The 16,730-nt window shown below is 37.4% G+C and overlaps 1 protein-coding gene across 1 annotated transcript; it reads left to right on the top strand.

Annotated features, from left to right (window-relative positions):
* The first annotated feature begins 527 nt into the window (after positions 1–527).
* On the top strand, positions 528–15,448 carry LOC142634599 (uncharacterized). The gene is made up of 3 exons (XM_075808897.1): positions 528–626; positions 744–901; positions 13,343–15,448. The coding sequence occupies exons 2-3, from the start codon at positions 767–769 to the stop codon at positions 15,446–15,448; spliced, it is 2,241 nt and encodes a 746-aa protein (XP_075665012.1). The 5' UTR covers positions 528–626; positions 744–766.
* Positions 15,449–16,730: the final 1,282 nt, after the last annotated feature.

Here is a 16,730-nt window from a genome sequence, read left to right as displayed (position 1 = left end):
TTTACTTTTAAGCAATATTATTTAAATTACACATTTTAACACTGACTATGTCAATGTCCTTATGCTCTATGCTTTTCTTTTTCCATTCTTTAGAACAAATATTATAAAATAAAAGGACAGTAAACATTAAACTAAATCATGGAATAATTACTTCTAGCAAAAAAAAGAAAAAAAATATTTATCATCGAATAATTACTTAATTAAAAAAAAAAAAAACTAAACTCAATATTGTGAAGTACACCCCTGCAAAAGTTTTTTTTTTTTTTTGGGCTGAATACAGCAAAAGTGATTACTTTACGTGTCACTGACTCCAGAATCACATATATTTATCATCGAATAATTACTTAATTAAAAAAAAAAAAAACTAAACTCAATCTTGTGAAGTACACCCCTGCAAAAATTTTTTTTTTGGGTGAATACAGCAAAAGTTTTTACTTTACGTGTCACTTACTCCAGAATCACTGTAATTGCTTATATAATATAAATAAGCTAGCTATAGACTGGCTTTATTAAAAGCTCTATATGACAATCACCACGAGTTGTGGCAATCCAAATAAGCACATAACTTTACACAATAGCAACAACAAGCGACCCTTGTCAGTTTCGAAGATTGAAAACCAAATCTGGTAAGTGAGCTTACTCGAGTAATCAATAACTCGTGTGTTTTATTTTGTTTTTTCCTTTTTTTTTAAAAATTTTATTTTCTCATTGTTTGTTTGCTTATTTTTTGGTACACCCTTCAGTGGCTAGCAGTTTCATTTTGACAATGAAGTTGAACAAGGGCTTAGTGCTTTTCTTACCAAAATTGAGAAAAGTTATTAGTGAACGGGAGATACAAACTATGGTTGTATTTAGCCTTGCCATACAAATCATCCTCATCGTGATGGGCTACAAGAGAAAGGTTTGTTAAAAATCAATCATTTTCTCTCTTTCTATAAATTCTTTTCTAGAATTTTGTCTCTCCACAAACTTGATTCTCTATGTTAAATTCTCATAGTTGTCAAAATGTAATTTGATTTGTGAATCGATTTTTTCCTTTTCTAATAGTATCGTTTTGTATCATATTGTATATCGTAAAATACACAAACACCTAATAAAAGTATAAAAAATTATAGATATACATATATAAAATGTATATTTGTTATAAATTTAGAAAATATTCAACTAATGACCAATTTACTTATGTAATAATTTTTAACAAAGCTAACTAAAAAAAAAATTAATATATATTTATAACATACATATTCAGATTGATTAAACTCAGAAGTGATAATATGTGTTTAATGGCATCTAAGTTAATGTTACCATCATATTCATAATCTTGCAAAATTATTTTTCCATTGATATTTTTTTTCATCATTATCAACATTGACAGACATTAACATCATGTTCATTGACATAAACATCAATAATAATACATAGGCAGATAGACTAATGTGGGTGTATTTTAGAGTTGATTGGAAAAATTTGAGACCTTGCACTATTTTACAACTGATATAAATGCTATTATGATGAAATCAATGTAAAATTGTCAAAAAAGAGGTCCAAATTTTTTGAAAGAGGAGGTCAAATATAAAATTGTATAAAATATACCTCTCTCTCTCTCTCTCTCTCTCTCTCTCTCTCTCTCTCTCTCTCTCTCTATATATATATATATATATATATATATATATATATATATATATATATATATATAAAAGAGGTCCAAATTTTTTGAAAGAGGAGGTCAAATATAAAATTGTATAAAATATACCTCTCTCTCTCTCTCTCTCTCTCTCTCTCTATATATATATATATACCTATTTCTTAAGACTAGAAGGGCCTGCCCCTTTTGGCCCCACCTAGTTCTGTCCTTAATTTTAGTATCTATAGCGGCCGGGATCCTTTTTCTTGTAATTCGATAATACTAACACTAATTTTTACATCTCTCCTCATTTAGCTAAAAATCTTTGCATAGTACACATAAAGCTTATAAACTCTAATTTTTACAATATTTGGCCAAAAAGACTTGGAGTAGTGGAAGATTTTTTATTTTTGAGGAATAGTGAAGCCAAAGTATCAAATTAGCATAAATTATGAATTCTTAGACTTATTTTTTAACAATTTATGTTCAAAATAAACGGCTTTTCAAAATAAATTATGATATTTTCTAGAGTGTGTGTTGCTTAACAATGATATGATATTCATAAAAGAGACCATGTATAAATAAGTAAGCAATCAAATTTTAATGTATATCTCAAATTGAAATAGAGTGCCAACCACAATTGATAATAGATTATAAAATCAATTTTCAAGATTGTAAATTTCTTATATGTTTTTATTCTTTATCAAATGAGTTATCCAATAAGTCATTTGCAATTTTGTTTTATATTTTGGAATGTTGATATTGTGTAGAAATAAAACATGTGTATTTGTTTTACTTATGTTTGTGTTATTTTGTTTTAGATAGCAATGTTAGGATTTGTATAATTTTAAAATTATTGAATAAGTATTAATAAGTTTAATTGAATTCATTCTTGATATAAGTGGTGAAGTCAAAATAATGCATTTTACATCAAATAATTTGTTGCATAACTTTTCAAATGACAAATACATGTTGTTTTATTTTTTATTTTTTAAAAATCATGTGAAAAATACAGGTTAACCCGACCCAACCCAAACTGACCCGCAACCCAATTGACTCGAACCCGTTTTTAACCCGCTTAAGATGACCCGTGACCCGTTTGACCTGCAACCTAATTGACCCGACCTGAACCCGACCCCACCCGCTTGTTTTGCCATGTCTACAAATGACCAACAACTATAGTCTTTTGGGAGTTTCTTTGACCTAGGGCAAAGCCTGCCAACCCCAACAGTTAGGAGAATGGCGTAGTGCCTACTTTTGAGTGAAGCTTTCAGAGTCCTCTTTCTCGCGCCTTTGCTGAACCGAGGGAGAGAGCTGTTTGGGTTTTTTAGTTATGGAGAAGATGATGGGATCATGAAAGAGATTCTCTCTTTTAGAATCCGAAGGCAATAAGTTTGCATTCCAGGATGAGGTCTTGGTGGAGGAGCATTTGTTGGCAGCCAAGTTCCACACCAAAAGGGCTTTGAACATGGAGGCTATAGCCAAGACTTTCAAGCTCTTGTGGAAGACTATTAAAGGATTTGAGATAAGGGATATGGGTGATCACAGGGTTCTCTTTGCGTTCCCTGAGGCATCGGATATTGATAGCATTTTGCAAGGTGAACCCTGGACTTTCGATAGACATCTCGTGGCATTACAAAGAATGGATAGAAGTGACATAATCCGATCCTTGGATTTTAACTTGACCAGTTTTTGGGTTCAAGTCCATGATCTACTAGTTAGGAGCTTTTCCTTAGATGTGGCAAAGGGGATTGGATCGATAGTGGGCAATGTGGATGAAAGAGCATTAGAAGAGGGGGATTAACTTCATAAGGATTAGGGTTGCTGTGGATATTTTAAAACCCTTATGCCAAGGATGTACAATTACTATGGCGAGGGGAAAAGGGGGATGGGTGAGTTTCAAGTATGAACTACTACCCAATATTTGTTATTAGTGTGGTAGACTTACACATAGTGACAGTGAATGTCCACTGTAGGTTAAAAGTAGAGGCACTCTTAAGGTAGGTGACCAATAGTTTGGTGCTTGGTTATGTGCAACCACACCAAATCCATCTCTAAAAATAGTGATCTGTGTGTCAAGTTTAGACGATGAAGATGGTTGGGAAGAATTTAGAATGCATGAGAACAAGGTTAGGGAGGAGTATGAATTGGGGTTAGGTGGAGGAAACGCCCCAGTGGGTTGACAGGAGGCAGATCAGAACCGAGAGGTCATCGGAGATCAATCAGACCTGGTGGTTGACCGAGATATGTGATTGGTAAGTCCAAGAAATCAGGGTACCATTATCGAAAGTCCAAATAACATGGAAATTAAGCCATCCAGCCGGTGCACGTTGAATTTGGCCAAAGATACTCAGAATGCTTCATTTCAGGATCAGTTAAAGGAGATTGACAATGAGCTTACCAAATTTGATAACATGGAGGTCATAGGGGGCGAAAATGGTGCTAGTGAGTTCAACATCCATCCAGGGCCGTCAGAGGAGAGGAAGCTTACTAGGCCAGATACTTTGGGCCTAACCTCCAGCCTGGTTGTAGTAAAAGAAAAAGGAAAAAAAAAAAAAAAAGGAAAAGGGTTGGGTACGCAGAGAACAGAACAGAGGTGAGCCCATTGGACAACATTTATTAGTCCTATAAAAAAGGGCTTCTAGAGATGAAGACGTAGAAGATGGGGAAACAAAGGGGATAAAGAAGAAAGTAGCTAAGTCTAGATTAATGTCATCGATGAAGGCTGGGTCTCAGCCTCGCCGAAACAAATGAATCTTTTAGCACGGAATTGCTAGGAGCTTGAGAACCGCCGTGTAGTTCAGAAGCTTGTAGAGATCGTACAAGCGCAAGGTCTAGTGATCGTGTTTTTGTCAGAAACATGGTCAGATAGAGATTGGATGGAATGGGTTTGCTGTCAGTTGAGGTTTGATGGTTGTTTCACTGTCCCTAACAATGATAGGGACGGTGGATTGGCCCTCTTATGGAAAGATGAAGATGCTGTTTGGGTGGATAGCTTTTCAAACTACCAAATTGATGCTACAATGCAGGGAGGATCGGAGAATGCATGACGCTTAACCAGGTTCTATGGTGAACTAGAGACGAGTAGAAGAACTGACGGGTGGAACATTTTACGTATGTTGAATTTAAAACCGAAGCTTTCGTGGTGCTGTTTTGGAGATTTCAACGAGCTATTAGAGGTGGTGGACAAAAGTGGAAGAGCACCACGTTCTCACAACCTCATGTAATCTTTCTGAGATGTTCTTGATGAATTCGCCTTTTTTGATTTGGGCTATTCAGGACCAGAGTTCACTTGGCATGGACGTCGGCGAGGTGAATGGATTTGGGAGCGACTTGATAGAGGGGTTGCCAATTATGGTTGGCTAGCCCGATACCTCACTAGAAGAGTAAAACACCTGAACTGTTTTACTTCGGATCATAGGCCCATCTTGCTAGTTCTTGATCCAAACAAGGAAAGTCAAAGATGGAAGCGAAAACCATTCTGGTTTGAAGCGATGTGGGTAACGGACCCGAAATGTGGCAATACGATCTCTAGAGCTTGGTCACATCAAGAAGAGGACGACACCCCTATGTTCATCGCAGAAAAAAAGTTAAAAAGATACAAGAAACAATTAAAGAAGTGGAGTATGGCTCATTTTGGTAATATCAAAAAGTAGGTTCAGCAGACCAAGGAGTTTCTATGGAAGGCAGAAGAGAAATTGGTCAAATGGGACAATTATCAACAATTGTTGAGACTGAAGTTAGAGTTGAATATATTGTATGAGAAAGAAGAGAAAATATGCAACCAAAGATCTTGGGTTCAATGGATTAGAAGTGGGGACAAGAATACAAAGTTATTTCATGGGACAGCCACTCAAAGGAAGCGCAGGAACTTCGTTAAGGGGCTTCATGATGTTGATAATGTTTGGCAATCAGAGGAAGCTATTTTTTCAAAAATGCTAGTTGACTTTTATGCAGGACTCTTTACATCATCCAGCCCGCACAACCTGGATAGTGTTTTGGATGGGGTATAGGAAGCTGTTATAGGGGAGATGAACACAACACTCATGGCACCTTATAAGGCTAAAGAGGTAGAGATAGAAATAAACGATATGGCTCCCTTAAAAGCTCTTGGACCGAATGGTATGCCTCTCTTCTTTTATCAGACGTATTGGTCTGAAGTTGGTATAAATATTACTTAAGCTGTTCTCTCTTGTCTTAATTCTGGCTCTATTCTAAAATCCATAAACCGTACTTTTATTACTTTAATTCCAAAAGCAAAAAATCCAGAAAGAGTCTTTGAGTTTAGACTAATAAGTTTGTGTAATGTGATCTATAAGTTTGCCAGTAAAATCATTGCTAATAGGCTAAAACCTTTTCTCAAAAGTATCATCTCAAAAACAAAAAGTGCCTTTATTGCTGATAGGTTGATTACTGACAATGTTTTGATTGCTTTCAATTCCTTGCATCATATGAAAACTAGCAGTTCAAGGAAGACAGGTTTCATGGCTCTAAAGTTAGACATGAACAAAGCCTATGACCAAGTGGAGTAGATTTTTTTGGAGAAAATTTTATTGAAGATGGGTTTTTAGGCCTCATGGGTATTTTTGATCATGGAGTGTATTACCACGGTATCTTATTCTATCCTGGTGAATGGTGAGCCATAGGGAATGATTGTTCCGACTAGAGGTTTAAGACAAGGGGATCCACTATTTCCTTATCTTTTTCTCTTTTGTGCAGAAGGCCTAAGACTGCTGATGATGGTCATATTCATGGTTTCTCCATTTCTAGGCAAGGCACGAAGCTTACCCACCTCTTTTTCGCAGATGGTTGCTTATTATTTTGTAGGTCTACATTGGCCGAGTGTGACAAAATAAAAGACTTATTAGCTACCTACGAAGCTGCTTTAGGCCAAATCGTGAACAAGGATAAGACCACCCTCTTCTTTAGTAGGAATACAGATGATGCCACCCAAGAAGCAATCAAAGTGTCTCTTGGTCTTCCGGCAATCCAAAATTATGAGAAGTATTTGGGTTTACCCTCCTTTATAGGTCGGGCGAAGAAAGCAAGCTTTACTCACATCAAAGAACAAGTATGGTAAAAATGCAAGGTTGGAAGGAGAAGCTGCTTTCTCAAGTGGGAAAGGAGGTCATGATAAAGGTAGTGCTCCAATCAATTCCGGCATATTCTATGAGTGTTTTTAAATTACCGATCAGTCTTTGCAAAGACATTGAGATGATGATCTAGAAATTTCGGTGGGGGCAAGGTGAGGCAAAGAAGATCCATTGGGTGAAGTGGAGTACTTTATATTCCTCAAAATCTATTGGGGGTATGAGTTTTCGAGATATCCAAAATTTTAACAAGGCGATGCTTGTGAAGCGGGTTTGGAGACTGTTACATCGAAAGGAAACATTGCTGTATAAAGTGTTCAGTGCTAAATATTTCCCAACGGGAAGTATCTTGGATGCCTTGAACTCTCTGAATGACCACCAAGTTTGTAGTAGCTGTGTGGAATTCTATCTCCTCCAAAATTTGTTGAAAGTTGGGGCTCTCCTCCTTTAGGAACACGGGCAGGGGAATGTTTGACAAATCCCGCCATGAGGAAGACTTAGAGAGAGGAATGGCATTTGCAAAAGCGATCCACCCCTCCGTGAATCCAGCAACCTAAGCTTCTTTTATAACTAGAGCTACGGAGTGCTTGACATCATCAAACCTTATGTCATAGAAGTTTTGCTTTGCCTCATACAACCTCTGTTTTAGGTCCCTGATCTCTATGTTCCAAGTCATGATGACACTCAAGGCCTGAGCAAGCTTGGTGTCAGACTCTTGCAGCTTCCCTTTCAACACCTTTAATTTATGCTCGGCATAGTCCGAGTCCCTTTCAATAGCAGCCACTCTTTTCTCGGCTTCAACAACCTCTTGTTCTTTTTCTTGAAGGGTGGACTTAGTGACCTATTTCAAGGCCTTCTCACGCTCAGCTAACTCCACAGCTTCTTCAGTCGACCATCCAGCAGTTATACCAATTGCATGGTCTGGAACCAAATAGAAGACATTAAAAAAGGGGAGGGAGGAAGGGGGGAAGAAGGGGAAATGAGTATACATGGGTGCACGCAACAATGCTGGGACATATTTAAAATGTTATATATAAAATAATTGAGTGAAATACTTACAGTGATGGAATGCCACTTTAGATTGAGGGAGAGCTCCTCATCAATGGCGTCTTCCCAAAAGCAAATGTCATCAGTAAGCAGCAGGGATTTCCCGAAATTTCTTGCCATGTGGCCTCCCTCTCCCTTGTTGTATGTCCTAAGGAGTACCGTGGAAGGGAGTGGCCTTTCACTAGAGTGAAGGAATGTTGATACTCGGAAGAGGAAGGTTGGATGGCGAGACTCATTTAGTCCCAATAACGGGTGAAAGGATGGCTGGCTCTTTAACAACGATATTCTGCTGGGGTGCTGCAGGGACCGATGTGATTGGAGTGATGACTCTGGGCTGAGTTTCAACCTGCTCTACTTGGATGTTAGCTCCCCTTTGCCTTTTGGGTGTACAAGGTGAGGTCCTAATTGGGATTCGAGATACAGGTAAGATAGGCGGTGTGGGCAGAGAAGATGTTTGCCCCCTGGAAGCCCAGGTTGCAAGGGTGTACCAAGCCGACTAAACAGTCCTTCTTTGAAACATGTTGTTGTCTGGTTCCACTTCTTCAACATCACCCATAGGTCGGTGTTGAAGTTCTGCCTAGAAGACCGTGTCTCCTAAAATATCGTTATAGGGCTCTAGGAAATTTGCCTTTCTTTTGCAAGGACCTTCTTGCTGAGCTTCGTTCTTCGAGATATTTAGCAGAAATCTCTTCAGTTGTACGTCAATATATGTCAGCAGGGGATGCTTGGCCAAGAAGGCTACCCTGAGTCCTAAAAGCTAGTGTAGGAGGGGATGCGACCAATGATAAGGTGTGAGGCTCGAAGCTGCCCATTAGTATGGATAAACACCTTTGAGCGTAGAATCCAGTTCAAGTCTTGAACTTCAACTAACCTTAAGTTTAGCTTTGAGCACTGAGAACTTGCTTAAGCAACAGAGTCAAATAGGTCAGCGTGAAAATTCAAATATAAGCAAAAAGAAAAATAATATAAAAATACACACGCAAATAAATATGACAAATAGTAAAAAAAAAGCATAGTAGACTTTTTGGGGGTACCAACTTGCATTATTAGGTGATGTTGGGCATGTAAGTTGATCGCCAAGCCAATTTCCCCACACCCTTATGTACTCCCCTATTAGAGCCTGGCAAGTATGATATTAACCTTATTCGAGGGTCCCGAACTTGAAGATAATACCTATTGAAAACACTACCACAATAGCTATATAGGAAATTGATGTCATGGTAAGTTTTAGGTTGAAAAGCCTATTTAGTCTGCTGAGGCAACCAACTACCCTATTGAAGTTTGGCAGACATTGGTCGGGGAAAATACCATAAAACCTAACGGTGCTTAATAGTAACAGATCAAGAGGGAATCTCACTCCACCTTTTAGGACTGCCATTAGGGGGATAAATATCACCGTGGGCACTTTCTTATCCTCTATGTCTCCCTCTACACAGTACTCAATATGTACTTCCTTGGGGATGACATATCTAGCCTTGAAGGCCGTCACGGCTTCCTTAGTATCAACTAAGTGGGCAAAACTCATAACTAGAGAAAGCAAAAGGAATAAATGAGGCAACGAGAAAAAGAAGACTTACAGATGGATGGGCTTTCTCGGTAAGAAGAGAGTTCTCGGAGAAGAGAGAGAGCTGGGGACTGGAAAGGCTCTAGATTGAAGCTCGAGGAGAAAAAATGAAGTAGAGAAAGTGAATCTAAAGGAACTAGGTGATATTTATAGGGGTAAGGGCATTAAATGCTTTGCGTGGGAAAATTGATAACCGCTCCAATCCAATATTTCACGCACGCCTCGATATCTATACAGATAGATATTCCTGGCTTTTGATCTTGACCGATGGCCTAGCACGTGCTTAAAGCACAGGCTGTCAAATCCAGCACATTTATTGCCTGAAGATTAGAACCCCTGAGAAGCAACAGTCATATCATGCATGATCCCCTATTATACTGAGAGCATACCCACGATCTCATTCCTATGTTATGAAAATGGTATTGTGAGGGGTTGTTGTACGGTCCACAGATATCGGCACACACTAAGCTTAGGACATGTTCTTAAAATATGCCCTTCCTGCCCTGCTTACTTGCCGAGCACCTAGCACATTTCCTAGACAGGCTCGGCCCAAGCTTATGGCTTGACCAAGCATTACTTATTAGGCGATCAAAAGATAATGTCTTGGGGGAATCTGCTCACCGAGCATCGATTGGCGCTTAGTGCAAGTTCCATGAAAGTCACATTAGTCATGAGTTGTGAGTCCCATTTGGTCAGGAATATGGCTTAGAGGGACCCACTAACATGGGAAACACTCTTCTCATCATTACAATCTCACTAAGGGAAGTCCATAAATAGAGACCGATGGGGGAGAGAATGGGGGTTGGAAAAATTAGGGGAGAGAAACATGAGTGTAGTGAGGATAAATACATCTCAGAGAGAAAGAAGTCCAACTCGGATTTCCTAAAAGAGGGTAAGTTATGCTGTTAAGTTCTACTGAAAGGATAGATATCATTTGTCTCTTATAGAAGCTGTGTCGCCATCTTTTAGGCCTTTCATTGTTGGATATTCTTGACCCACAATACAAATAAATTGGGGAAATAAGCCCAAAACCTTTATTCAACTAGGCTTCACCACCACAATATATATATATATATATAGAGAGAGAGAGAGAGAGAGAGAGAGAGGTGTAGATTTTGTCTTGTTTGGTAGCTAAGAATTTGCTTGAGAAAATGAGGGAGAAAATTCTCATTTAGATATAACTGGTGGCTAGCAAAACAAATGATGTCTGTGGTTGGTCCAAATATGAAATAAACATTTGTCAACATAATTGTTGTGAAAAATATTAGTCGCACACTAAATGAATTCTCTAAAGTTTAAATCTTCTCAAGATTTATCTCTCTTACAAAAATCAAACATCTTATCTTGTAAATCTCACATTAATATACTTTAACCTAGGATGATACACCTGATGTTGTGCCAAATAAATGAAACTACGGTGGCCACAATGCAACTGAACTCCACCTTGGGTTAAATTAAGCTCTCTAATTATTCCTTCAACCATAGTGCATATTTTATGTAAAGTTGTGATTTTCAACTATGTTTTGTTGGCTTTAATTTAGTGTCAAATTTGATTGTATTCTGTCAATATTTTCTTTGTATGTTTGTGGGATTTAATTTAAGGGTTGAGTGTGAGAGTTTGGTGAACATTTGTGATGAAAAGTGAAGTTCGAGACTAGCTCACGACTAGCTCGTGAGTGGATAATTCGAGAAATTTCATGTGAGAAGCACATGTTGGAAGCTAAATAGTTAAGTGCTAGGAGGCATTTCGCAAGTCAGTTCACAACTGGACCAAGTCACGAGTGACTCGCGAAACTCTCTGTTTGGCTGTTTTTAAATGTGCCTTCCTCATGTCTTTACCCACAATATAGAAGCTCTCATACCCACGAAATTGTAAGGAGACTTTTAGAGAGAAAACCCTAGTAATACACTTGAGAGTTAGAGATTGTAAATCTACATTCATCTACACAATTTCTTTTAGTTTTCCTCTACTCCTACCTCTCCAATTACAAATGCTTGAGAGGTTCTTAGCCCAACACTTACCTCACCCAATCTGAGTATTGAGAGAAGTTTTGGTGCATGTGGGAGGCATTGGAAGAAGCCATTGATTGGCGGATGCAATTTGGAGCTAATTGCGGGATCCTGGTAACTAGTGAAGACAAGACTCGGTGAAGTCCGTTGGTAGTTGGAACTTCAAAGGTTCAAGTACAGTGGGTAGATTAGGCTTGGAGGGTCTTTTTGATATCCTTATTCTCCAACTTTATTCACGAGTGGATCAGTTTGGCTTGGAGGGCGGTGGAGAGATTTTTTGCCGGGTACTTCGGTTTCCTCTTCGATAACACATTTCGGTGTTATCTTGTATTTGCATCTCTTTTTTCTTACTTTTTGTGTTTTACATATATTGTTTATTGTTTATGTTTATGCACTAGAGAGTTGTTCTGGTTTATTGCGTTTCATTTACTCTTATTCTACACTTAGTTAAGTAAAATAAAAGCAATTTAGCCGTAAGTTTAAAATTGAAGGTCTAAACAAGCAATAGTGTTTTGCACCATTTGAGTTTCCAATTTACGACTTTAGCTGCTACCATGTATTTGAGCTTCAATAGTAGTCATGGCTACTAAGAATTGTTTTTGTGAATCTCCAACAAATTTGCCCTCCTAACATTGTAAACATATAACCTATAGTAGAACTCTAGTCATCCACTGGATTAGTCTTATAGTCTCGCAAACAAGATTCCATGTTCTTGGGTTTGCCATGTTTGCGGGTTAATACTCCACAGCACTAAAATATGGGATATTTAGTAATGATCCAAGAAATATATTTGCGCTTATACTCGAAATGTACTAATCTAGTTATAATTAAGGCTCTTTTTAGTTGTTAATAATGTTCAGATCAACCCAGTACTCAAGACACACCCACGAAACACCCACTTAATTAAATAAAAAAATATGGGGCATCACAACTTTGACATGCCTTCAATTTTTTTTGTCATTCTTCAGCCACCGATTAAAAGATAATCTAAGGTGATTCGGCAGTGGTTCAACCTTGCATGTTAATATTTTTAAGCACCTTTTTGATGTAATTCTTGTGATACAACAATTGCTTTCTTGCTTCTCTACCCTACGAATGTGTCCATACCTAAAAAATGTTTTAGCAGTACGCAAGTCTTTCTTGACAAACTTCTCGCACATCAAAGACTTTAGCTTGTCAGCCTCAAACTTGCTATTAACAATAGTTAATATATCATCCATATACATTATCAGGAAAATATAGAAATCAATCCTCTTATACCACTTTCTCGGAGACTGCTTAAGCCCATAAACTGACTTCTTTAATTTGCATACAAGATTCCCTATAATTGGTTGCGTGAACTTGTTTGGTGGCTCCATGAAGATCTCTTCTTTCAAATTCCCATGAAGGAATGTTGGTTTCACATCCATGTTAATTTGTCAACTTATATGTTGGGCATACATGTTTAAGTGAAATCTCATATTAAGTTATAATAAAAAGAGTAACTTATTAATATAAATAGTTGAACAAAAACTTATAGATTTAAAGCTTTTGGGTTAATTGGAGGTCAAATATGTTATATTAATTATACAACCGGATTACCACACACTTTTAGTGTGATGGTCATTCTACAAGTATAAGTGTTTGTAAGGTGTATGGGGTAAGAGCCGGAGTTCAAGTCTTTAGAAATGAGTTTTTACACACACATATACTTAAATTAGACTAAAGTAAAATTTCTACTTTGTAAAAAAAAAAAAAAAAAAAAAAAAAACTATACAACCGGAACCTGACCCATGTGTTCTCTTTCCAATAGTATTAAAAAAAAAAAAAAAAAAGCATTACTCTTTACTTTTAAAGATTGTTTTGTTCTTTAAATAAAAGTATCTTTGCTCTTAAAAAAATAAAAAAAATAAAAAATAAAATAAAAAAAGATGAAGAAAAAGAAAGCATTACTCTTTACTTTAGACGTTTGTTTTGTTCTTTCAATAAAAGTATCTTTGCTCTTATCAAGTTTTTCTGTTCAACAAGGTTTCCAACAGCAACAAAATTGTCCTCCTTCTGTGGGTTGCCTACCAATTAGCAGGATGGTTCGCAACTGTATCGCTGAGTATAATCTCCAATCACTTTGCACCTGACACCAAAGACCCGAAGTTTTCCATAGCAGCATTCTGGGCTCCATTTTTTCTCTTGCACCTTGCTGGTCCAGACACCATTACAGCGTACTCCTTGGAAGACAATGCATTGTGGCGGAGGCAGGCTCTAATTCTAGTTGGCCAAGTAGGAGTGACTATCTTTATCATCTTTAGAGCCTGGGAAAATGAGTTGCTGAATTTTCTGGCAGTTGTGATGTTGATTCCTGGGTTAATCAAGATTGGGGAGAGAATCTGGGTTCTGAGGTCTGGAAGCAGTGAAAACTTTAAAGCAACCACACTTCGTCGTCCTGATCCGGGTCCCAATTATGCTAGATTCATGGAAGAATACCAATTAAAGAAAGACGAGGGGTTAGACGTCACATTAGATACGTTGATTGAAACTCGTTTTGTATCAGATATTTCCCTTCCTGTGCTAAAAAATTGTAACATCCCAGATGCAGCCATTCTTCAACGGGCATATGTAATGTTCCAGACTTTCAAGCAGATATTTTCCGATCTCATACTGAGCATCCAAGATATAAAGAATAGCCAATCCTACTTTCAGAAAGTCTCGTTTGAAGAAGCCTTTAATGTGATTGAGGTTGAGCTAGGATTCATGTACGATGTGTTTTATACAAAGGCTTTCTTAGTTTATTCTCTAAAGCCCGGTTGTTTTCTACGTCTTACTAGTTTCTGTTCTACCTTGGTTGTACTTTTGGTTTTCTCGACTGTAGGTGACAACAAGCACCTTTACACACTAGGCGACAGAGTCATCACTTATGTATTGCTGTGTGGAGCCATCTCGCTAGAGATATATTCAGTGTTGATAATTCTTACCTCAGACTGGTCAATGCATTGGCTTAGTAAGCATGAGAATGCAACGGTGGATCTCTTGTATAGAGCAATTTCAGTAATTTCATCAATTCCATTTTTGGCTCAGAAAAAGAGGTGGCGAAATAAAATGGGACAATACAATCTAATAAAATATTGCACGGAATGCAAGCCAGCCAGGTGTGGTCTTATCCAGAGGTTCTTATTCTATCATGAAATGTTAGAGAAGAATCGGTACCAAGAGCTTAAGGAGGTTTCTCAGGATTTGAAGAAATTGATATTTCAGCATCTTCTAGAGAAATCAAGGAGTGCCAAAGATCTCAAGCCTTGCACGGAATTATGTGCTTGTAGGGGGGACCGGGTTCTTAAAAAGTCGAAATGCTCTGATTGCATCAGAAAAGAAGAAAGTAAAACACAACATGAGAAGGTTCTAAAATATTCGAAATGCTCTGATTGCATCAGAAAAGAAGAAAGTAGAATATTCCATGAGACAGTGGAGGAAGAATCTGATCATGTTGATAAAGATGCAAAATGTTTGAATGAAATAAACAGAGAATATCGTAATATACTCCAAGAGAGCGTCGAGGTAGAATTTGACCAAAGCATTCTTCAGTGGCATATTGCAACAAGCCTATGTTATAATGTTGATCAAAACACACACCAAAACACTAGTTGTCAAAATCATCGTGAGGCCAGCAAGTTGTTATCAGACTATATGTTATATCTTCAAGTCATGCGTCCTATCATGCTGCCTAATGGGATTGAACAAATCAGGTTCCAAGATACATTGGCCGAGGCTAAAATATTTTTTGAAGAAAGATCTGTATCTGATGAAATCCAAGCATCGAAAAAGTTACTTGTAGTGAATACTGATATTCCTCCATCTGTTGTGAAAGGAGACAGAAGCAAGTCAGTGCTATTTGATGGATGTCGACTTGCTAAATCTTTGCAATGCCTGGAGATTGATAAGAAGTGGGAATTGGTAAGTAATGTATGGATTGAAATGATGTGTTATGCTGCGACAAAGTGTCGATGGAACCATCATGCTCAGCAGCTCTGTCGAGGCGGAGAGTTTTTCACTCATGTGTGGCTTCTTATGGCACATCTTGGTATAACTGAGCAGTTTCAAATTTCAAAAGGTCATGCAAGGGCTATGCTGGTAATACAGTGAAAAAGCTTTTATGGTATGCGAAAGTGCTCTTATTTCCAAAATAATGCATTAACAGTATTTTTATTTTATTTTATAATATATTGTTTATGTTGAATACGATGTCTCTTTAAGCGTATATTATCCTCTAATTCCATTCCTAGAGAATTTATTATACTTTCTCTATCAATAAAAATTTACTGTTCCAAGGATTTTTCTATGTATTTTCTTTACGGATTGAATTATGAACCCTACTAATTATAAGGTTTTTGTCCAGCTAAAAAAAAGCTCTATTTATAACATGTTTCTTATCATGTCTCATCTAAACATTAAGTAATGTTAAAGAATGAATGTCTATTGCATTGAACTATGTGAAACACTATATAAGTAACTGCCTCTATATAGTTATAGCAATTGCATCAGTCTAACTAAATTTTTCTGTTTATTTTACACTAAGAAGAACTTACTTTTTTCTATATTACACTATTACTTTTCTAAAAAAGTAGCATCAGATTTCCAATTCTAAAAATTTATTTCAATATAATATTTTTTTTATCATTTTTTATTACATTTTCAACCTTCTCTCTCCACCTCCCTCACAACTACCACCACTGGCCACTGCCACGGTACCACCACTATCTAGACATACAATGGCCATTGCCACGGCCACCACCACAAGGCGTATAACACCATATTAGACATGTAGAAGCAAACCCCAAACCATGCCTTACACCCATAGCAACACAAAACACAAATCCAAGGAAATCTCAAACCAAATCCACCATACCCATTCAAATTTCCTATTCACAGAAACCAAATACATTTGAAATCAAAATCTAAAACAAGCACATGCAAGGAACATCACATCTTAACGATAAAATCTAAATCTCCAAACCCACAAGTTAAACAAAGAGAATTTATCTCCCCAAACCCACTGATCAAATAAAGAGTAAATAGAAGAAAAACGTCAATAACCATTGTCGTAAATCATTGTGGTTGTGGTTATTCGCTTTAGCTATCACTAAGCCAATGCAAAGCAAATAAAGGGAGCAAGATTGAACGAAAGTGGGTGAGAGTGGAGAGGCTTTGCGGAGAGGAATAAGAAAATCACGATGGTAGTGGCAAGTGGCGTGCGACGGTGAGAGAGGACCAGCCATGGAAGCTTTGAGAGAGGGAAATTGAGAGAAAAGTGAGAGTGAGTTTCAAAGATAGAAAGAGAAAGAGAAAGAGACAGTAGTGAGGCTGTGAGGGTTCCAACGCAGGGAGAGAGAAAAAATGAATAAAATATTATTTACAAGGCTACAAT

The sequence above is a fragment of the Castanea sativa genome, chromosome 5 (assembly GCF_040712315.1).
Source record: "Castanea sativa cultivar Marrone di Chiusa Pesio chromosome 5, ASM4071231v1".
In the NCBI taxonomy this organism is placed as follows: domain Eukaryota; kingdom Viridiplantae; phylum Streptophyta; class Magnoliopsida; order Fagales; family Fagaceae; genus Castanea; species Castanea sativa.
This window is presented reverse-complemented; position numbering and strand designations above follow the sequence as displayed.

Coding starts and splice junctions, on each gene's coding strand:
- LOC142634599 (XM_075808897.1), top strand. CDS start 767: ATGAAGTTGAACAAGGGCTTAGTGCTTTTCTTACCAAAATTGAGAAAA. Junction 902..13,342: donor TGATGGGCTACAAGAGAAAG/GTTTGTTAAAAA, acceptor CTGTTCAACAAG/GTTTCCAACAGCAACAAAAT.